At 36.4% G+C, this 23,149-nt stretch overlaps 1 protein-coding gene and 1 long non-coding RNA gene across 8 annotated transcripts in view; one reads left to right on the top strand and one right to left on the bottom strand.

The window, feature by feature from the left end:
• LOC112658074 (uncharacterized) overlaps positions 1 to 8,933 on the bottom strand; it is a 66,632-nt gene extending 57,699 nt beyond the window's left edge. For both annotated transcript variants that reach the window (XR_003135485.3, XR_007412250.1), the window contains exons 1-2: positions 8,736 to 8,933; positions 6,368 to 6,417 (exon numbers count right to left, since the gene is read on the bottom strand). This is a non-coding gene — a long non-coding RNA (uncharacterized LOC112658074). The remainder of the gene's footprint in view (positions 1 to 6,367; positions 6,418 to 8,735) is intronic.
• Positions 8,934 to 9,102: 169 nt separating this feature from the next.
• Positions 9,103 to 23,149, top strand: part of NOVA1 (NOVA alternative splicing regulator 1) — a 148,851-nt gene continuing 134,804 nt past the window's right edge. Inside the window, exons 1-3 of one of the 6 annotated variants that reach the window (XM_035720200.2) lie at positions 11,920 to 12,058; positions 17,208 to 17,322; positions 18,964 to 19,043. Coding sequence is in view for 4 of the 6 variants with exons in the window: in XM_025444273.3 (XP_025300058.1) it covers positions 9,919 to 10,054; positions 11,915 to 12,058 (280 nt within the window). In the remaining 2 variants the exon portion in view is untranslated. Of the gene's footprint in view, positions 10,055 to 10,446; positions 10,828 to 11,914; positions 12,059 to 17,207; positions 17,323 to 18,963; positions 19,044 to 23,149 lie in introns of those variants that run through there. The other 5 variants (XM_025444273.3, XM_025444274.3, XM_035720198.2 and 2 more) reach the window with 5 other exon arrangements.

The raw sequence follows: 23,149 nt of genomic DNA, 5'->3' as shown, positions 1-23,149 counted from the left end.
TATAGGTGGAAATTTTAGACTAGTGACCAGAAGTCTGACTTGAACCACCAAAATAGAGTCATGGCCCCCAAATTCTGGACCTGAGGCAATTTACAAATCCAAGAAGGATACCTTGAGAAAGGATCCTGCTATATTACAAAATTTTTATACTGTGTAACAATGAGCTCATACTCATGGAATTCACTGTCTTATAGCCTCCATCATTCTGAAACAGCTGGTTTGATAGGGCTATGGATTACCCTTTTGAAAACTCAGTCATGGCGTCAATTAGGTGGCAATACCTTTTGAGATGGGGCAATATCCCAGTGATCCATGCTCTAAATCAGACTTAGCATATAGTACTATTTCTCCCATAACCAGAATTTATAGATCCTTACATTGTAAATCCAAAGCCTGGAAATGTGAATGGCTCCTCTCACTATTGTCCTTGGTCTAAAGATCTTAGTTTCAAAGCAAGGAATGCATCCACCAGATGATACAATAAAGATTCCACTGAACTAGAAGTTGAGACTGCCATCTGGCCACTTTGGGCAGCTCAACCCTGTGAATCAACAGAATGAGAAAGGAGTTACTGTGCTGGATGCAGTGACTGATCCTGGCTATCAAGGAAAATTGGGTGCTATTATACAATGAGAGTAAAGAGGATTTTGTCTGAAGTACAGGAGATTCCCTAGAGCATCTCTTTCATTCTCATGTCCTTTGATTAAAGTCAGTGGAAAACTATAACAATTCAATTCAGATAGGATTTCTACTAGCCCAGCTCCTTCAGGAATTAAGATTTGGATCATCCCACTTGGCAAAGACCCACAACCAGGTGAGGAGTTTGCTGAGAGCAAAGGGGATATTGAAAAGGTAGTGGGAAAAGGAAATGAAGAAAGTTGTGGAAGACTAGAAATACCAGCTCTGAAGATGTGACCATATGAGGAAATGAAGACTATAATCATTAATAATATTTTTGATGTGAATGTTTATAGTACTTATATATTACTTTATTATCTCTTATTGTGTAACATAAAATGTGTTAATAACAGTTACTATTATATTTCCATATTTAATCGACAGGAGATCACAAGAGAAGTGGAAACATCACCCAAAGATTTTGTATCCTCTGCTGGGGAAATGACTAGCATGTTTTTAGTTTTATATGGGATAGTTCATTCTGTATATCATTATTTTTTATTACAAGTATGATTTGGTTTTGTATTTCCCTGGTAACTTCAAATGGTTTAAGAAGCTGTGCACAGGTGCCAGGGTATAAAGGGGTGGGCTGTGATAGCTTTGTGATATGTCAACTTAGTTAGGTTGAACTACATTTCACAGAATGTCTTGTCTAGTATGTTTGTAGTTAGGGTAGTCTGCAAGAGATATTCTTTTGTGAGAGTTGGAAGACAGAGAGGAAGCAGCAGCCATTTGCAGGATATATACAACTTCTTATAGTTATTCAATTAAGCAGTAGTCTAGGGCCTGATGTGAAGGGATTTTGGAGATATAATTAAATTTCCAATTTTTATTTGACTAAAAGGGAGATTACCGTAGGTGGGACTGACTTAATCAGGTGGTAGCCATCAAAGCAAGTAGGTCTCTGAAAATCAGAGACTTAAAGCATAGTTGGGCCTGCAACTGCTCTCCCTTCCTCCTGTAGCTTTGCTTCTTGAGTGTCCATCTGTGGATTTCAGGGCTGGTTAGCCAAAGCCCACAACTGTGTGAGCCAATTCCCTTAATATCATTATCACTATGTATCTTTGTGTGTGTATAAAGTTTTACAAAATACATATCCTACTAGTCTGCTTCTCTGGTTGAAGCTTGACTGACATAGATTAAAAGAGATTTAAGTAATATATGAACCTGTTGTAATGTATTTATTTGGGTAGAGGTTTAAACAAAATGTAAAAAATATTATTCATATAACATTCAGAAAATTTAAACACAGACTGGATATCTGATAATAATGAGTTTTTGTCAATTATTTTCAATATAATAATGGTATTTTGGATTATTTTAAGGCTATAATTTTTTCAGAATAAAAATCTAATGATAGAATTTGCTTCAAAATTAGCCTGAGAGGGGCACCTGGGTGGTTCAGTGGTTGAGTGGCTCAGTGGTCTGTCTATGGCTCAGGTCATGATCCTGGGGTCCTGGGATTGAGTCCCACATCAGGCTCCCCATGGGAAGCCTGCTTCTCCCTCTGCCTATGTCTCTGCCTCTCTTTCTGTGTCTCTCATGAATAAATACTTTTAAAAATTAGCCTGAGAAAGAGGTTAAATGAAACAAGATTGATCAGAAGTTTATAGTATTGAAGGTAGGTATACAGTACATGGGATCCATTATACTATATTATCTCCTTTTGAATAAGAATTTCCATTATAAAAATGAAAAAATAATTTTTCTTAAAGCCTACAGTATTTGACTCTGAGAGGAAAAAGTTAAGTAAAGCAAATTATGCATTTACTAAATTTTCTAGCCTCCCTTCAGACATTAGGTAGATCTGCTATACCCAGTCCCTTTACAACACACACGCACACGCACACACACACACACCCTGCACCTCTTCTTTCTGCACAAAAGACATTTAACATCCATATGTAAAATGCAGGTTTTAATAAGCAAGCCCTACACATTCTCAATTATATGAAATGAAACATGGATAAAATAATTTAGAATTACATGAAGTCAATTAGACACTTCTGACCTACCACGGAAATGCTTACACAGTGAAACCAAAGGATTAAATAGCGAGGCAGAATCCAGCAAGGTAGAGTATGGTAATGTAGTTTTTTTTTTAATATACAAGGATACCAATTTCTTCTTGTACTTATAAACACATGTAACATTATTATAAGAAAAATGGAACTTCCTATTATCTGACGTGTAATAAGCAGTGGAAATAGCAGACTACATTAGAAAGTAGTCTTGACTAGAGTTGTAAAAACCTTGTCTAGAATTCAAGAAGGACTAAGGCTTATTTGAACAGCAGGAAGTAAACACTCAGAAAATCTGAATAATCCATAATGTATGCAATTCCCTGATGCTGTTTGTGGGTCTAATGGTTTATCATTTGAAGATATATTTCATTATATTTATAATGTCTATTTCTTCAATTCACATCATCTTGCTATAGTACTTCCTGATAAAGAATCTATCAAAATGATTGTTTCCACATTCAAATGTGAAAAAATAAATTTTGAAGTTCTATCCTCCTACTCTCTACCTCTGTTCTTGATCTCTAGCTTAGTTGAAACTAAAAAAAGTATAGATAGGGAATAAAACATCATGAAGCCTAGAGGATGTGGAAACATACTAATTTATTACACCACAATGTAATATAAGAGTAAACAATAATAAACATTTCTACTATTACTCATGGAGAAATTGCCATATAAAAGAATCTGATGAATAAAAAATATTTTAGGTTTATAATTAGCAGACAAAAAGTCAAAACTCTTGAGTGTATAAGGGTCACTATATAATTTACTATCAAATTAGGACAATTTTGAAGGTATTGATGGCCTAAGCCAGGACCAGAACAAACAGAAACTCAGGATCACTCTAGGCATCAGAATAAAGTATGTGTAGAGGAAGGTATTTTATGGATGCAAGAAATAAGTGATTTCAACTTAGTAGACATTACATATGAATACTAGTTAATTACAACTTCTTTAATCTACTTTTGAAGTTCTTTTTTCTTAACTTTTCTCTCTCTTCATTTTATCATCTTTATCATTTGTTTTTACTCCAGCAATTTTTCATATCCAAATAGTTTAAAAGATGGAACTGTCACGTTTTGGATTGTCGTCCCAATAAAATATTTTTAACTATAGATTTCAATGAGTGATTGCTTTAAAAATGTAACAGAGAATAAATATATCAAATATATTATTTACAGTATCAAAATTGTTTTCCTTGGTATATCATTTTCCATTGTGCCTAAAGTACATACACCTTCAAAATGTGTATCATTAACAGATTTACAAATACATGTTAATGCATTTTGATATTGACAATTTTCTTTGTAAGATTCTATGGTCATAAACAAGATCGCAAAGCTGAGTAGGTAAGAGTCCGAACCAGATTATCAGTTTAAGGTTCTTTTTATTTTCAACTTTTTTTTTTTTGAAATAATTTAGACTTACAGAAGAGTTTCAAATATAAAAATTCCCCAATACCCCTCATGCAACTTCTCCTAATGTTTACTATTTACATAATCATGTACCAATTATCACAAGGTTCTTTTTGTTGCACTGTATAAAGTATTAGTTCAGATTTATTGTCTTTAAGGTAAGTGTGAAAAGATGTATTTCATAATATTTAGAAAAATGCCACATTATTGATCTGTTACAAATCAAGGAAATATACTCCGTGCCAACAAACTTAGGATTCTTTCTAATATTAACATATCTCTTTATGTATTGGGATGAATATTAAGGCTTGGGGATGTTTTGGAATAATGCTAATAACACACTTATGTTTCCATATAAATTAGGGTGAGCTTTCATAGACTGTTTCATAAACATATTCGCCAACAATGAATTAATGTGATTAAATACATCAACATAAAAATTTGAATTTTTGAGAAGATAAAGTTTAATAAATAATTTTTCTAAGAAGTGCAATCTTAGAAAAGTATTTCTAATCAATATGTCTATTTGTAGAACTTGTTATACAAACTCAAGAGGTGGGATTGGGTGATAAACTCTTCTGGTATATATTTGCTCCTATTTTCTTTGTGCTGCATTAGATGAAAAAATAGAGTATGTACATTGATTCTTCCTGTCTATATCTTAAAAAATTAAAAATGTGGTTTTTTAAAAACCAAAAAAATATTCAGTCTTCTTAGAACCAATGGTTACAATATTTGGATCGTGAAACTTATAAAATCTTAATTTTTTTAGTATTTCCAGCTTTCCAAATTCTTCATATTTATTTGGCCTTCCAACAATAGTTTGCAGTAACAGATTGTCTTCTGTTTTTCTTTTTCATACACTTATGTTGATATTTGTAACAAACTGTTAGTGCCCCACCCATATTTCCTTACCCTCCCAGGGCACAAGTAGCCTGATTTTCCACAATGGTGGGGGATGTGTCCATAGCACAGTATTGATTCCCTAGCCATTTCCAGCCTGTATAAGGGCAGAATAGACTCCAGCGGCCAGGGAAAGTTGTCAGAAAAGGATGCAGCTCTGGCAATTGGAAGACTAGCCAGCATGCATTAAATTAATGCACCCTAGGAAAAGACTTCCATCAATGACTGAAGAGAGTTGGTGCATATATACATACCTCAGTTTTCTCACACCTTGAGTGGGCTAGTTCTGAAGCTACTATTTTAAATGGTTTCCCAGGAATCCCAGTAAGATTAAGCTCTGTTTGCTCACAGTGTAACGTGCTTGGTAATTCACCCTTCCTTGCCTTCCTTCCATTCCCTGTCTCATTTACCCAAATCCTTACTGTTTCCTGAAATCACTTTCTAAAATACACTATTGGTGCTTGAATACTTAACTCAGGATCTGATTTTGGTAGAACACAAACTCCGAAAAGTTTCCCAAAGCATAGGCTGAAGAGACACTCAAGTAGAGACAGCATTAAGTTCTATAGTTAATAGGACTCGCTGTAAGAAAGACGGGGGGAAGCAGGCGAATGGGCTTAGGAATATTTGTGGACATTGACCATCTGTGTTTTCTCTAAAAATCCAGGCATTATTATTGAAAATAGATTATCTTATGTCCATTTTACTCTAAAACTTAGAAAAGAACCCCTTCTGAAAGCCAATAAAGACCAAGGATTTTGTTCTTCAGATTAATATCATTTTCTATCAGAGTTGCTTATGTTTTCATCAATTAAGCAAGGAAAAGCACACATTCTCTTGTATGGTGTTAGAAAATATTATTAAATTTGCAGTGCCAATTGCTTGGTTAATTAAAAAATAAAATATTTCTTTTCAGAGAATTAAAAGGTCAAACATTTCTATTATATTTTTTAAAAAAATCATTCAAACAGTTTATTTGCAGCATAAGAGGTATAGCATACTATATAAACTGGGAGCTGCTTTTAAAATTTTTTTTTCCAGTTTTATTAGCTGATAAAAATGCATAATAAGAGAGAAAATGTTTGTGTCTATTTAATCAGAATGGCAGAGGTATACACTGTGTGAAATGGAGAAGTATGTTTTTTTTTTTTTAAAAAACAAACAATAAAACATAATAGAGAATGGAGAATAGAATGTATTCTCTGATAACCTTCATTGACCAAATCAGATCATAAGCTAACTGACCCTTAGATGTCCAACCAGGTCTTAGGATAGTCTCTGCAATCCCTGGCATATCAGAGTTAAATAAACTATTGGTAAGCATGCTATCCACATTTAAAATCATACCTTCTGCTTCTAGGCCCCATGGAATGGTGGGTAGCATTTAAATATTAAGTCTAAAGAAGGAAATAAGAGAAGGGTCAAATCAATATCATAAGAATACAGTGTCATGACTCTCAGGAAGCTAATTTAACTTAGAAAGTTCATTTTCAATTTAACTTATACACGGCAATGACAGATATTTTCTAAAATAAAATATTTTATTTTATTATTATTTTTATTTTCAGAAATTTGAATATTTTATTTATTATTTTTATTTTCAGAAATTTGTTAACATCAGTTTCCAGGTCTCAGTCTTTCCCCAGTTCAAAACTACATTATGCTGAATACTTTGTCCAAGCTTTAATACAATATAGCTTTGAACTATCTTCATTTTTGAATTATCTTTGTCCCCTGTCTTTCACTGTTTTAAAACAATCTCGTAGCAAATCCCAGCCTTTTTCTAATTTTTCATTTGAAAACATCCTCGCATATTTTTGGTACACTTCACAGAACACTTTGATTACACAATGTCTGGCATCAGCTTTTTCTATCTTGACTACCACATACTTATTCCAAACCCTGATTTTCTTTCATCACAGCTCCCTTGTGGCTTGTTTTTGTTGTTGTTGTTGTTTTTTTTTTTTTTTTTTATCCAATTCTGTGTATAAATCCTCTTCATTTTGGTCATGAAGGCCATATCATGGTTTCCTATTACATCATATATCAGATAAAAATCCTGGACTTTTTAAAGGCTCACAGGACCTTTCCCAATATGTACTAACTTACCTGCTTTCCCTTTCTTTGAAGTCTCTGCACATCTTCTTCTCTGACTGGAGGCAAAGTGTTTTTCATAATTCCAGATGAACTTTTATTCCCAAACTGTTATCTCTTCCCTTATTCAGTGGGCTATAATCTATCTTTCATCACTTAAAAAGCACCAGAAATCCCAATGCCGCCTACATGTTCCTTGCAATAAAGGGATGCTGTAAGGAGGGTTAGTATTCTTTTCCATTCCCTTCTCTGTCAGGAATTAAATTTTATTCTATTCTCTTTGGTTATTGCCTCAGATACGCAGGTATTCTTGGATAGAATATAGGATTGCAGTGAGGTTCTTTATTATGCTAGCTTTTACTAAAGCCATCATTCAGGTTGAAGGGCTGTAGTGAAAAGTACGAGGAAGGAGCATCTTTGTTCTAGGAACCCAGCGAGTATGTTTATACCTTTTCACATGTTACAACACATTTCACATCTTACATTATCTCATTTGACTCGTTTAAGACCTGTGGAAAGCAGGGTTGCAGCCCCCGTTTTTAAGCGCGAAGGAGCCGAAGCTCTGGAGTACTGCAATATTCCAGAGGACGGACTCCGGACTCAGGAAGACCTGAGTTTGAATTATTGCGACAATATTTATACCTATGTGGCTTTGAATTATTAATACTTCTAAACCTAAACTGCCTCGTAAAATAGGGACAGAAATAACTCTATGATGTACTGCACATAAAGAGCATTGCATGTAAAATGGATGGCCTGGCACATGGTAAGCACTCAATAAACAGCCAACGCGTTAGAGGATTTGCCCAAGACACTTTTAGAACATGACTGCAAGGACTTGAAACCTAGATTTTGGGCTCCAAAGCCCATGTTTTCCCGATTACCCCTACGTGATTCCTAGCACACTGATTAATCAGGCGAGCAATCTGACAGGTGACCTTGAGCAAAATACTCGCGTGCATCAGTTTACTGATCCGTAAACTGAGTCTCTCCTGACTTGCAGAGTCCGCTGTAGCTGTGTAATTTTGGTCTTTTCCTGTAGCTTTGTACACTTGAGGCTCAGATTCCCTGTCTACCCAAGATCTGTATCGTCGTCAGCTGTGCACATTGCAAGGAGTTTGCATTCAGACTTCAATGATTAAGTTTTGTGCCCACTCAGCGGCTGCGGGTCTTTAGCTGCCTGCCCATGGGCGCCTGGTGAAGGGAAGACCCCCGCACCCAGCTTTGTTTAGTTACGACCTGGCTTGCCCCCGAAAGGATTAAAGGCGGCGAGGGGCACTCTAAGTTCCCCGACGAGGTCACCCAGTGCCACTAACAAGCACTCCTGGGACGAGATCCACCCGCACAAAACCGCCGGTGCGCTGACACGCTCGCTGTCCTCTACCTCACTCTTAGGGACTCGCGTACCCAGTGCCTAGGAGTCCCGGGAGCCTAAAGTTAAGCGTCTTCCTCCAGCCTGGACGCCGTCTCACTCGAGCGCCCTTCTCGGACTGACCCAGAGCGTCGCGGCCGCGGCCCCGGCCCCGACCCCGGCCCCGACCCCGGCCCCGACCCCGACCCCGGCCCCGACCCCGGCCCCCGCCGCCGGAGCGCCCACCCCGCCCCTTCATCCCTCTCCTACCCGAGGGTCCTGATTGGGAAGGGGCCTGAAGAGCGTTCCTTACATTCCCATCTTATTGGCTAGCACGGCTGTCAGTAATCTCCGCTTCCCGCCTTCTAGCCTAGCGTGTTTCTCGGACCCCTCGGTGTCTGCGACAAGCCGCTTACGTTTGCCTGAGCCGTGCTGCCGCGGCCCGGCGACCTTTCACCCCCCCCTTTCCCACAGGAGCGCCCCGGGCCCCGGCCCCGCCCCCGTCGCCGGCGCGCGCCCCCGGGGCCCGCGCTCGGCCCGCGCGCACACGCACGCGCGCGCGCACACGCACGCACGCGCGCACTCGCTCGCACCCCCTCCCCCGCCTCCGGCGCGGCCCCCTCCGCCCCCGCAGGCTGAGGCACCGGCGCTGGGAGGAGGCGGCGGCGGCGGCGGCGGCGGCGGCGGCGCTGCTGAGAGGCAGGGACCCGAGCGCGAAGTGTGTGGGAGTCTACGAACTCAACCCCTCCGTACCCTCCCCTCGCAGCCATCCCCCTCCCTCCCCGCCAGCCCCCCCTACAAGCGGGAGAAATAATGAGCGAGACCGGGCGGCAGCAGCAGCATCGCCGAGCAGCCCAGGCAACGGCAGAACCGCTCCGGCAGCGGCGGCGGCGGCAGCACCAGCAGCGGGAGCGAGCGCAGCGCTAGCGCGGCGCGGGGATCGCCGCGCTCCTTCCCGGCTCCTGCCCTCCTCCGCCGCCCGCTCCTCTCCGCAGCCGCCTCCTTCCCCTCCTCCTGCTCATTCACTCTTTCCCTCACTCTCCCCTCCTCCTCGGCTTCTCCCCGCGCCCCGCCAGCCCTCGCGCTCTCCCACTCCCTCTGCCCGTCCTCCCCGCTCCCCTCCTCCCGCTCATTCACGCGCCCCTCTCCCTTCACTCTCTCCCCCTCGCTCCTTTCTTCTCCTTCTTTCACCCTCCGTCTCTCACACCCCCTCCATTCCCCTGTCTCCTTTCTGACACTGCACTGCAGCTGCTCCTCAGCCCTGCCCCCTCCCCAGTGAGAACAAACCAGCAACATCGCTTTTTTTTTTCCTAAAGAGATTTCTATTGATCCGATTAAAAAAAAGAAAAACAAAAAAAAACCTTAAGAAACCCCAAACGCAAAAAAAAAGAAAAAAAAAAGCCAAAACAAAAGGGAGAACCTTCTCCCCGTAGCAGCGGCAGGAACTGCAAACATGATGGCGGCAGCTCCCATCCAGCAGAACGGGACCCACACTGGGGTTCCCATAGACCTGGACCCGCCGGACTCGCGGAAAAGGCCGCTGGAAGCCCCCCCTGAAGCCGGCAGCACCAAGAGGACCAATACGGGCGGTGGGTATCGCTTCCACCTCCCCGCTGGCCCCATCCCCCGCCGCCCGCCCCTGCCTCCCTCCCTCCCTCCCTCCCTCCCTCCCTCCCTCCCTCCTTCCCTCCCTCCCGCCGGCCCGCCCGCCGGCCTCCCTCCCTCCCTCCCTCCCGCGGCCCGGACACCTCCAGCCCGAACCCGGCGGCTCTCGCGCCCCTGCCCCGCGCCCCCTCCCCTGCACCTGCCCCGCACCTCGCCGTCCCGGACACATTTCCATTTCTCTGTTTATCATTCATCAAAATGGCGACCGGGTTTTCGGAATAGACCTATCTTTCCTTTTAATCGGTCCAAAGACTGACCACTGAAATATCCTAGACCTGGGCCGGGGGGTCCGTTAAGGAGGAGGAGGATGACCCCCGAGCGAGGTGATGGCCGCCCGGAGATGCGCGCTGCATTTAACAGTCTGATAAAATAAATAAATAAATGGCACTTGGGTAGCGGATAGCAAATGACTGGGGCACCGGAGAGTTTTTCCTCTCTCCATCCCCCTTGCTTTGGGCCACAAGTAGTAGGCAAAATCCTGACGAGTGCATGCTCTTACCGCACTTAGATTGTCGTTGCAAATGTCTCATTGATTTGTCTTCAGAGGTGTGCATACGAGGGTGGGGGTGTCTGGTACTGTGGCTTGTTAGTTTAACATCCTGCGCTTCCTGGGAAGATGAGTTATAACGGGACCGGTATCGCTTCTTCATTTGCACTGGAGTCATCCTAACAATGCACCCAATGCATCGAGGCAGAGGTGAATTTATCCACAGCATGCACACTAGAGACGGATGGGGGTCTTGCGAACGGCACACCCGCAAAAACCGGGGACGTTTATTCACAGGAGGAAGCTGGATTTACCGGGCTGTTTCCTATTTTAAGACTCCATCAGTTTGTCGGAAATTAAAGTTTATGGAGTTGGCTTTATTCTCGAAAACATTTCATTTCACTCTTTCTTGGGTCATCCACTCCCTCCGCTTTAAAAATCGTGGTGGCTATTTTGGAGAACTAACATAATCTGTCGGGTCACTTCTAAGTGTGTTTGATATAAATGACTCCTAAGCTTTTTAGTATTGGCAGAATTCTTCTTAAGGTCCTTTAATTAATGAGCTTAAACGAGATCATGCTAGACTAAGAAGTGCTAAAGAAATACCCCAGGATTAGTTAGATCTGCCAGTTCACATCACTTTGAGTTATTTCCTGGCAGTTATTGCAGGCTTGGAATACACCCTACAGTTTGGGTGGATTATTTGGTGGGAGAAATGTTTGTTTTGCATACTTTAAGTAGAATATAGGCGATGGCTAATTGTAGTCCTTAGGTGTTTGCTAGGGTCAAACCAATATATATATATATATATATATATATATATATATATATATATATATATATATAGCTCATCACTGTTTACAGCCCTCTTACTTATTTATTATATCGCAGTGTGTTAAGTGGAGATTTGTCATCATATAAATCTCCGAAGTTTTGTTAAAGGGTCAGTTCATTTCATTTTACCATAGTAACCACAGATAGAATTGGAGGACTTCCATGTTTGGAATAACAACTGGAATTTAGTCATCAGTTTCTACAATGCTGCAAAATGATGGAACATGTTTAGTTTTTAATTCTAAGTTTGAAAGTAGAAATCCTACAAAATGGGAATCATTTAGTACTTACTTATTTTTCATTGCAATTGGCTTACTTTTGTTCTTTGAAAAAATTTAACCCCCTGTTTCCTGCAGCTGTATGCCCTAGGTTTTAATTGCTGTTTTTCCCTCTTGAGGGTGGAGAGGGGATACAAAGTTTAAAATTATCATGTTAACCAAGTATATTTCTTTGCATTTTTCAGAAGACGGCCAGTATTTTCTAAAGGTTCTCATACCTAGTTATGCTGCTGGATCTATAATTGGGAAGGGAGGACAGACAATTGTTCAGTTGCAAAAAGAAACTGGAGCCACCATCAAGCTGTCTAAGTCCAAAGATTTTTACCCAGGTAGGTGCAATGATGAAGAGATTGTTTGATAAATCCCCACGGAAAGAAAGAGAACATCTACCTGTGTTGTGTGCCGTATTCAGATAAATTCTTAAGAGTATAGACTTTATTTATATGTTGTATTTGTGGAAAATCCTAAAGTACATTTCTACTGTTGGTGTTAATGTTTTGTTTCAGTCGATATATTGTGTCTGATTTAAGAACAATTACGAGGTGCATCTTTTGGGTATTTCTAAATACTACTTCTAATACTTTTTTCTAATTAGGGAAAAAAACTCTAAAATTTAAAGATAGAAACGTGGACAGCTGGCATCAGGAAATAGGGTTCTTTTGAAGTTTTCAGACATCATTGTAATGACAATTAGTCTAGAGTGAATTCAGAAGTGGGGGTAGGAAGGCTTCTTAAAGAATGGACCATTTACTTCTAAATCCATTATGTACCTCTTTCTGCTTCACTGCTTTGTTTGTTGGCCCTGGAGTGAAGTAAAGAGTGCTGCCTCTTCAGATTTTTAAAATACTGCGTTTTTAATGTAATTGTGACAAGGAAATATATTATTATGTAAGAAGTAAAATAATACTTAAGAATTTGTGTTATGAAGAGCTGTATTGGGTTAAATTATGTTAACAGTTGTGTGGTACTGTAACCTACTGGAATATGGCAAGTTTCCTAGGTGGTATAATATATATATATATATTTTGTACTTTTCAGTGTGTGCTTTTTATTTCAAGTGTTACATAGTTTTGCGTGTTTGTTCTTTTTCTTTTTTTATCGTTTTGGTACTCAGTATATGGACTTTAAGTTTAACTGGAAAATCTGCATAATTGAATAGTATTCTCTTAGGTAAAAAACATGAACTGATTTGCTTTTACCCAGGTGTAGCTTCTGCCTTTTTTTTTTTTTTTTTGGGTTATTTTGTCTTTATTGGCCATAAACAATATTTATTCAATGCTGAGGGAACTGATACTGCCTTTTTTTTTTTTTTTTTTCCTGTTGGGGAAAAAAAAAAGCTTATTTCCTTTCAATGATCTAATTTCAGTAAGGGTTCTTTAACAGAGGGTTTCTTTTTCATAGCCAATTGATTGGTGGTATAAAATGGACCATTATGCTAGATAAGGTTTAGGATGGTTGAAAATATCATTTAGTTATATAAATTAATGTAGTATATTTGGTAAACACTACAAATATTACACTGAAATGTAATTTATTAGATATGCTGTCCTTTGAAAGTTTGCTCCTGTGAGTGTAGTTTTGTAGATGGCTTTCCTTGTCTCTGAAACTTTCCTTATGCGTTAAGAAAGTTTACTAACGTATTCACGATTGTATGTTTAAAAGATATATTATGATGAAAAAAAATCAATGTGGAATTGTGAAAACCGTAGTACAAATAAAAGCACTCAAAAGAGCTTGATTGCAGAATTAATAACGTGATAGTTCTAGGAAAAGAGCTGCAATGGTAAATTAAATTCACTGTCAATAGATGAAAATGAAATAGCTTTTCTGCATTAAACATGAGGTGGTATCAGATGTGCAGGGATGTTACAGAAAATTGGTGTTTATCAAGGATATTCCAAATAGTAAATTAAATGCCTTTTCATTTGAATATAGTTTATTTTCAGTGGGTTGGAAAGGGTGCACCGAGAATTAGATCTTTTGTTTTTAGTCCACTTAGTTATGCATATTTTTTTTATTACATTGAAATTGCTTATTTATAGTTCTGAGGCATGTTATTCATATAGAGCAAGAATATCCGTTGGAAAAAATGGAAAGCTGGAACGCGTTGAACAAAATTTTGTGTGTGTAGTGACGTAACCTGATCAAATGTGATTTGAAATGTCTGGATAAAAGAAGGCTTATCCTCTGCCTGTAACAGGTGGAAACCAAGTACACACTGGAATCAATTTTAAGGATAAAATAAAGCCTGTAATTAATAAGAAGCTGTATTAATTCTGAACAATTTTTATTTAAATATGATATTAACTAGGTTATTACCTGTTCAGACAGATACATCTCTCTTCTTCTGATAGACTCCAATTTTAATGGTCTTTCTGTTTACACTTGACCACAAGGCTATGGAATTATCCAAGGTCCTGGTATTCCTCAACATAACAGCCTCTGAGCTACTTTCAAGTTCTCGTACTCAGATATATTTAAGGGATAACTACCTGCTCATCTCAGACGAAGTAAATTAGAAAAACGTGATTTATGTCACCGAGTTATAAGGACTTTCTTGTAGGATTATGCAGTAATTTATTGGGAAGCCCATTTTTGTGTTTCATGTATGCATTTATGACTCCTGTTGGATTAGAATGAATATGCTTAATGTTTTATTTCATGAAGAGTTTTTCTGTTTCTCATTTGGTAAGACAGTGTATTTGTGGAAAAGTGTACTTTAGTTGTATAACCTAATGGATTTTCCCAAATTACCTAAGTTTTGAAACAGTGTAATTGTGTTCAGAAGGTTTAGTTAAAATACTGGTGTACGTAAGACAGATTTTCTGTAGAATATATAATGCAGACTACAGCCACACTTTGAGGATATTTTAACAAATTTCAACTCAAATGTATGTCCATTGTTTTTATTAGAGCAAATATAGTCTATTCATATTTATCATATTTGTAGATTTTTTTATGGGTTTTTTTTTTTTTTTTGCTCAACCTGTGTCTTTAAAATATCTTAAGCAACCTTGCTTTTTTGAGTAATTTTTAATATTTATGGTTGAAATCAAGAAAACATTTTGTGCACATTAGTTGGTATGATTTAGAATTTGTAGAACTGTATATTGCATTGTATATTTCACATTTCATAGTAAAATAATTTGGGGAAATTGTATGATCAGGATTGTAAGGTGCATTTTTAAATTACTGTAATCAGAAAGAAAAGATCTGCAAGTAGACATGCTTTATTTTTTGCTGTGCTTCGTAATTCATTTATCTTTTTAAAAATCTAAATCTTACAGAACACTTACCACCTGAGATTTGTGAATATGTCTTTTTTTCTTACTTGATTAAAATAGCTTATTTATTTATATATCTTTTTTTATAAATGGGTTCCCTAAAGTTGTTGCTTTGTAGTAAAAAACAGCTTTCTCATTTGGAGGAATATATTACTGAATGCATTTTCAGAATGGCGATAGTGTTCTCTTTTATTCTTTTATTTGGCATCTGAAGATGTGTTTAGTTTTTGTTAATAAATAGACTGATTTTATATGTTAAAAGTATTGCATGGTTAACATAGATAATCCAAAAACTTATTGAATACGTTATTGGTTGGGAATACTAAAGGGTTTATAAAATATGTATTTTCATGTGTGCCTTAGATTTTAGAACATTTCGTAATGTACCTATTGTTATTCCATTGTATGATAGTAGAGATATTCATTATATCAATCAAACAGAAATACTTCACTATAATCTCAGCATATATTAGTGTGTTTCTTATATTGTTTTCATATTTATGCTAATGAAACTGGATCACATTTGATGTATTTACTTTTTTTTATGGTCCTTAAGTTAAAATTTGAACTTATATTCCTAGATTTATTATATCATAATCTTAGCATTGTCCAACTTGGGTGATTTTTTTTTTTTTTAAATCACAAACCATTTATATGTTAAAATTTTAAAACTCATGAAAAAGCAGACCGTAAGTGAATTTTTCTTTTAGTGAAGGAAATACCCAACACTGCCTTAATTTTAACATGGGGAGAATTCAGTGGCCAATTTAACTTTTAGGATCGGGACTGTATAGCAGAAAAATGATCATTTTTTGCGAAATCAGATGAGTTGATGAAGTTTTAAAATAGGTCACTTCTTTTGTTTATATTGTTGAAGGAAGAGTATTATGATATTGGTAGTACAAAAGGAATACTTTAGTTACAGCTTTTAAAAGTTGCAGTCTAAACACTTTAGATGGAAAGCATCTTAGAAATTTGTTGATAAATATGTTAAGGCAAAATTAGTAGATAAATAGTTGTAAAAAGGAAAAATTAGGCAGTTTAATTTCTAGTATTGTTGAGTTTAATATGACAGTTATCATTACATCATGCTATACCTTTGATTTTAGTGTGATCAAAGATTTGCTAATACATAATATGGTTTTCTTTATATCTTAAACTTGTGGTATTATATTTGTCATATTACCTGTTGTGGATTACTTTATATTTTGTCTCTCTATACTCTCAGTTGGGGGAGGAACCATAATCTTTCACTTGGACATTAATGTCTCCGAAAATCTGCTGTATTTTTAATATTTTATTTCTCATTTTAAGTAACAGGAAATCTTAACATGTGAAGGAATTTAACTGGCTTAGCACAATCTATGTTAAAATGTAGAGCCCAAAAGATACAATTTTGATACTTAACTCATGTAAGCAAATATTTAGTTAGTAGCATAGAATTTTTAGAAAAATGGAATTAGCATTAAAAATCTTAGGTATTCCATTTATTTGATTCTTTTTAATTTTGTTCTGATGTTATATCTTCTATCCTTGATTTAGTAAGTTGTGGAACATCATTTACAGTGTTGGTGTTTTCATGAATTACAATGTACAGTGTCACTTTGGTATTTGCTATTTGAAACCTTCTGCATTTTGGAAAAATAACTCATTTAAATATGTGACGTTGTAAGGAAATCCAGTATACCTAACAACACCGCCTTGCAAATATCATTCCCCAAAAGGTTTCAGGAATAGTTTAAAAGTAGTGAATGCAATTGGTGCAATAGTTCAATATTTATGTATGGAAGATGTTTTGTATAATATACAAGAGGAAAAACAGTCTGTGTCTTGGGAACTCTTAGGAATATGTGGTATCACTGAAAACACGAGCAATAAACCACCCATTGAAAACTTGTCTATTTTATAGCTGTGTTATTTTATTTTGCTTTGCTTTGGCTTAAGAGAATTAATTTTTAAGCTTTTCAATAACATGAATAACACTTATTGAAACACAATTACGCCACTTGTTACCTAAAATTCAGTACCTAATAAACTATTTTTTACCATAGTGTTTAGTCTTAGTTGTTTTCAGTTTAGTAGAGTTGTTTTAAAGCACTTTTATGAACAAGTGCAGCTTTTCAAAATAAAATTGGGGGGACAAGGGTGGGAGATTTGTGCTTGATTGCCATCTCATTTCCATCTTTGGATACAGCTCTAGCATAAAGTTAAACAACATCTGCAGAGATCTGACTGACAAACATCTCTCTGGGACTCATCATTGCAGCCTGCAGCAGGTGCATTCAGCTTGCAGTCTTTTCCAAAAAGAGGTTAGTTTGTTCTAACATTTATCAGTAGACCAGTGGGAGCAAGTGACTAGAGAGAAGAGGTTGGTTGTCACTTGTCCAGTGTTGGAATACTACAGGTAATTGGACTGGACTGGTGGGAACCGCAGCAGTGTGTGTCTCACATTGCACTGCAGCTGCTATGGAGCTTAATTAACCTGACCCTCAGAGACTGAAGTGTCATGGTATAAAACACAACATGCAAGAAATGAAGCAGTACTTTTCAGTACTTCCTGATGCTTGAGTTGATGAAATTTCCATTTTCCTCATCTTGTCCTTAAAAGATATGGTATCGGCTTTTCAACTTCTTTGTATGGAAACATTTGAAACTAAAATGATTTCTATGAATCTGATAGAATCCACCAAAAAAAGAGATGTTGTATAGAAATAGAAAATAATCTTACGTCAGAAGTATTTAAATTTCCCTATCCCACAAGTACATTTTCAAATCATGAGTGAACAAAAATAAGCGGAGGTACATTGTAATTTATTATTATTATTATTATTATTATTATTATTATTATCTTAGCTTCACATTTATTCATCCTTATAGGAGAAAGAACCCATTGTAAGATTATGTTGCATCTTTTTAGCATGTTAGGAACTTTGGCAAGCAAACTCTGCTGAATGCTTTGAAAAAAAGTGTTTCAATAAACAAGACAGGCATAGCATAAAAACTCTGAGAAGATTAATCTATCATTTATTTCTGTTGTTTTGAATTTCTTCATCTACTTGAAAGACTGAGTTCAGTATACTTCCATGACAAACATAGAAGTTTCTTATGTCCTCTAATAGTGTTTCCACTTATTGTAGGGGTCTTATTACAGTGCTGTTTTCTTAATTGCCCTTGAATAGAAACTAATTCCTAAGGTAAATATGTCTTTAAATTAAATCTGGCAAGGTGCTATACTATTTTAAAATGATTCTGAAATTTAAAATATCATTTGGAATCTTCTGAAGGAGTTTTGTAGTATTGACTCTTCTATTAGTTTTACTAATTTTAAAATTTTGGTCTTTATTGAATATAATCTATCAACTACCAAAGAGTAATTAAGTCCTGGAGTTTGTACAGATTTTTTTTTTTTTTGTAACCTATATGCTTTTCTTGAAGGAATTTTTACCAGTATTGCCAGTAACTATTTGATTCTGAAGTTACTGTTTATAAGAAGTCTGTTAAAGTTTATTTTTTATTTTAATTAAATTATGAATAGTTAATAATTTATTGGTAATTATAGTAATCACAGGAAATAAGATTAAAATAATTATCTCTAGAAGTTGAGAGAATCATTCCACACTTTTAAACATTTTTCATTTTTGACACTCTGGATAATTGTTTTCTTATCAATTCTTATCAATATAGATATGATTCTTTAAAATTTCACGTATATACTGCACCATCATTTGTAAATTTTTGACAAAGAAGGTAATTGTATAAAAATAAGCATTTAAGACCGCAGAGTACAAAAGAAAAAAAGAACATTATGTACACTGACAAACTTTTTGAGGTATTTTCAATATTCCCTGAGTTTCAAACTACTATACGGATATCCTTTTCCATAACAAAACTTGATCATGAAAACACGTAATAGCTACACTCCATCATTGATCTTTTGCTGCTTCCTGCAGGGCCTGTCATAGCATCGTTGACAGGACCAGATGAAAAATGAAATCAGTATCTTGAGTTTTTTAACAGCAAAATGATTCAGGTAAGATTATTTGGTGTGGAAAATAAACCTTTTTTTTTTTTTTTTTTTTTTACTATTCTTAAAACTAATTTTATTTAATAATTGATATCTAAAATTAACATATTTGTTCTCATTTTAAGATCTATGTCATACTGATGTTCAGTGTATTTGTAATTTATGATGAATTTCATTCTGAACTCAGTAATTTTTAAATTTCAGACTGTGGTGGTTTTTACTTTCCTTGTGAAATTGAACCACTTTTTGAAGTTTTGAGGAGTAATTTTTCTGTTTTAAAGGTTTTTGAGAACAGTTTTACATTGGATACTCCATAATTCTTTTGCAGGAGAAATTTTCACATAATGTGCTTATTTATAAATTAAAAGGCTTCAAATCCTGCATTCCCTCTAGGATATAATAAATGCTGACTCTCCGTTGATTCAGTTTTAAAAAATCATTCTTATCATAAAGAAGAAAGTTTTCATTTAAATCGTTAATAATTTAAGATCTAGTAATTTGGGGGAAGGGTAGAAAGAAAGGAATTAGGGTAGTACATTTTGTTAACACTGAATATAGTAAGGAATGTGGTACACATTTTTGTTTTATATTACTAAATATTTTGAGGAATTGTAACTTTTCAATTTTGGTTATATTCATTCTTGAAATAATTTGTTTTTGGAGGAGTTAGTATTGGAAGTAATGGAGTTTATTTGGAGACTGTTCATTCACATATTTAGTCTTAATTACTCTTTGTATAACTTTTTATTTTTCTAAGACTAAATTAAAAAAAAAAGGCCTTTTTTTTTTTTTTTTTTTTTTTTTTTTTTAATTCAGAGAGAGAGAGAGAGAGGCAGAGACACAGACAGAGGGAGAAGCAGGCTCCATGCAGGAAGCCTGACGTGGGACTCGATCCTGGGTCTCCAGGATCACACCCCGGGCTGCAGGCGGCGGTAAACTGCTGCGCCACCGGTACTGCCCTTCTAAGACTGATTTATGTTTTTTGTTTTTTGTTTTTTTTTTTTTAAGTCATGGAAGTACTTTTTTGAGAAACCTAGTGTGAAATCTGTCAGGAAGCTTTCCCCTTGTTAATTATTATGTGTATTTATCAGATGCTTCCTATGAGCTCAGCTGTAGATCATCAAGACTTAGAGGTACTGCAGAGCATCTTTTTCTTTGTCAAAGGAATATGGGCAGGTTTTATTTTTCCCTAAAAAGTTGTGCTTTAATTGTTTCTGTCTTAAGTTTTTTTTCTGTTCTATGGCATCTCTGTGGAAGACTTAATGGGGACACTTAGAAGTAGCAAATAGGCTTATTACCATGTGAAGAGGCTGGCAAGATCATGGAATTGTAGAACTAGATGAAAGGAATGGATCTTAGATCTGATCTCTTCCAGGATTTCTATTTAACCATTGAGAAAACCAAGATACCAGAAGATTAAGTGATGTATGCCAGTACTTGTCCTGTAACTTTTAAATATGTTTTCTAAATTTGTGGTACTTTGTGGAATTTTAGTAGGTACTTTGTTCTCTTCTTGTGCTCTACTCTGTTTTCCCCCTCCCTTCCTGGATATGACTCTCTGAGGAAATGCATTTTTACTTTTTCTCTTCCCTAGTTTTAAAATGAATGTACTCCCGGGATCCCTGGGTGGCGCAGTGGTTTGGCGCCTGCCTTTGGCCCAGGGCGCGATCCTGGAGACCCGGGATCGAGTCCCACATCGGGCTGCCGGTGCATGGAGCCTGCTTCTCCCACTGCCTATGTCTCTGCCTCTCTCTCTCTCTCTGTGACTATCATAAATAAATAAAAATTAAAAAAAAAATTTAAAATGAATGTACTCCCTTCCCCATTTTGAACATTAAGTTGAAAGCACTTTACCTATTTTAGGACAATTTTTGTTGTTGATTCACTGAATCAACTGAAGGGCTATAGACAGGTTCTCTTTATCATTACCACATATGAGAAAAAAAAAAAGATATGACAGATTATATTTGCTTAGAAGATGGCCTGGTCATTTTTTGTTTTTCCATAGTTGTAGTTTGAAAATGTCAGTATTTTCAGGGTGATTTGATTTCTACACTTTTGTTATTTTTCTTCATTTGCGAAGTTTCTTTTTCTTTTTTTTTCTTCCATGTTCCTTAGCTCATTTATTTTTTTTTTAATTTCTTTATTTGGGTTTAAATGGATTATTGACCTTGATTTTTAAAAAATCTATAGACTTTCTAATTCAAATCTGTTTTCAAGGGTATATGTATTTTCCATATTTTTGTGACTTATATAAAAATTTCCTTAAGTATTACATATTTGGCTGGGTATTCATAACAATTGATTTTAAAAGGACAAGATACTAAGGTTAAAAAATAAGCAACAGGCTAGTGGTAAGGCAATCTAAGTAAAAATGAAGGTATATTACACAGTAATTTTTTTTTAAGAATTTTTATTAATTTATTCATGAAAGACACAGAGAGAGAGAGAGAGAGAGAGAGAGAAAGAGAGAGAGAGGGGCAGAGACACAGGCAGAGGGAGAATCAGGCTCCACGCAGGAGCCCGATGTGGGGCTTGATCCCGGGACTCCAGGATCATGCCCTGGGCCAAAGGCAGGTGCTAAACCGTTGAGCCACCCAGGGATCCCCAGTAATTATTAATTTTAAAACATCACTATATTCTCTTTTTAGTCTATCCATTTTGTTAAATTGGTCTGCTTCTCAGTTAATTAGAGTTGTGATGATGTTTGCATTGTGTTGTAAGCTTAAGGATTACTTTCTAACATAATTATAAAAATACTTAATGTGATTTCTGAGGTTTTTTTTTCTTTACAGCTTTAAACTAAAACAAAAAATCTTTTGTGATAGTTCTTTATTTACATTAGTTAATTAAATTAGGCTCCATTGGTGTGAAGGAATTTCTATCATCCTTCATGCCTTTGCTATATGTTCAGTGTAGAGCCAAGTGCTGTAAACGTAGGTGGTAGTTACATTTAAATCCATGCATGTATGAATGAATAAATAACTGATTGAGGCTTATTCTGTGAAGTGATCACGTAATATCAATACAGTGGATGGAGAAAGCATTTTATCTTTAGTACCTTGAATAGAGGGTAGTGTGTGTATATAAAGTCTATATTTCAGATAAGTGAACTAATGGGTTCAGATATTGGAACAAACCAGAAATGGTCATAGAAGTGTTAGGACAACTTCCTTAATACCTGACATGGGCCAGGTATTAAGGAAGAAGAGTGGAATTTGAGAAGGGAGTTTTGCTTTGTATTTATTAGCATGTTGTCCTGTGTGAAGGAAACCCAGAAGCCGGTATTATGGAGAGTACTTAAAAGCCATCTCCAAAACTGAAAATAACTTTTAAAATATTCTGACTTAAGCAATATGAGTTTAATTAATATCTATTAATAAAAGTAATGTAAAATACCTATATTACAACATTTTATAGTTATGTCACTTTATAGTTTATTTACTGCCACATGGCTATTTGTGGCAAGTAAGGAAGTCTGCTGGCTGATGACTTTTCTTGAGATACCCTGAAAATCAAAGATTATTAATCACTAAGTTAGAGTTACATTATTAAAAATATGATTAATAAATGTTTTATTTTTAATGTATTTTAATGTCTTTTTTACCATCGTAGTGCTACATAGTAGAGCAGAATTTTGTTTGCTTAGAGTTTGACTAAACTGAATATTAAGGTGTAACATACTAATGTGTTACTTTATTTGAAATTAAAATTTTAGGAAAGTACCAAATTTGTGCTGCTTTAGTCTTTTAAATACTTTTTAAACAGTTAAAATTTAGAGAAATGCATGAAATACTCACGTTTTTCTTGTATTAGTATATTGAGTTCTGCTACAATAAACCAATGAAAACGTCCAAGATTTGGTAGATAAATCTATTTAGTCTTATACTTAGCCCCCACCCCCTACATTTTTATAAGTGCTATTATTTTTAAGCTAGTGGAGAAGAGTGGGTTCAAATAACTTTGTTGTAGGGTTTCTTTACCTGGCTGCTTCCCCTGCTACTACCATGACCAGATTTTAACATTTTGATGAATGTTTATATGCATCAACTAGTTATGAACTAGGTATGCAGTGGGTTTAGAACTAGGTATGCAATGCTCCGAAGATCTTA

The sequence above is a fragment of the Canis lupus genome, chromosome 8 (genome assembly GCF_003254725.2).
Source record: "Canis lupus dingo isolate Sandy chromosome 8, ASM325472v2, whole genome shotgun sequence".
NCBI lineage: Eukaryota > Metazoa > Chordata > Mammalia > Carnivora > Canidae > Canis > Canis lupus.
Note: the sequence above shows the minus strand (reverse complement) of the source record. Positions and strands in the feature narration are given on the sequence as shown.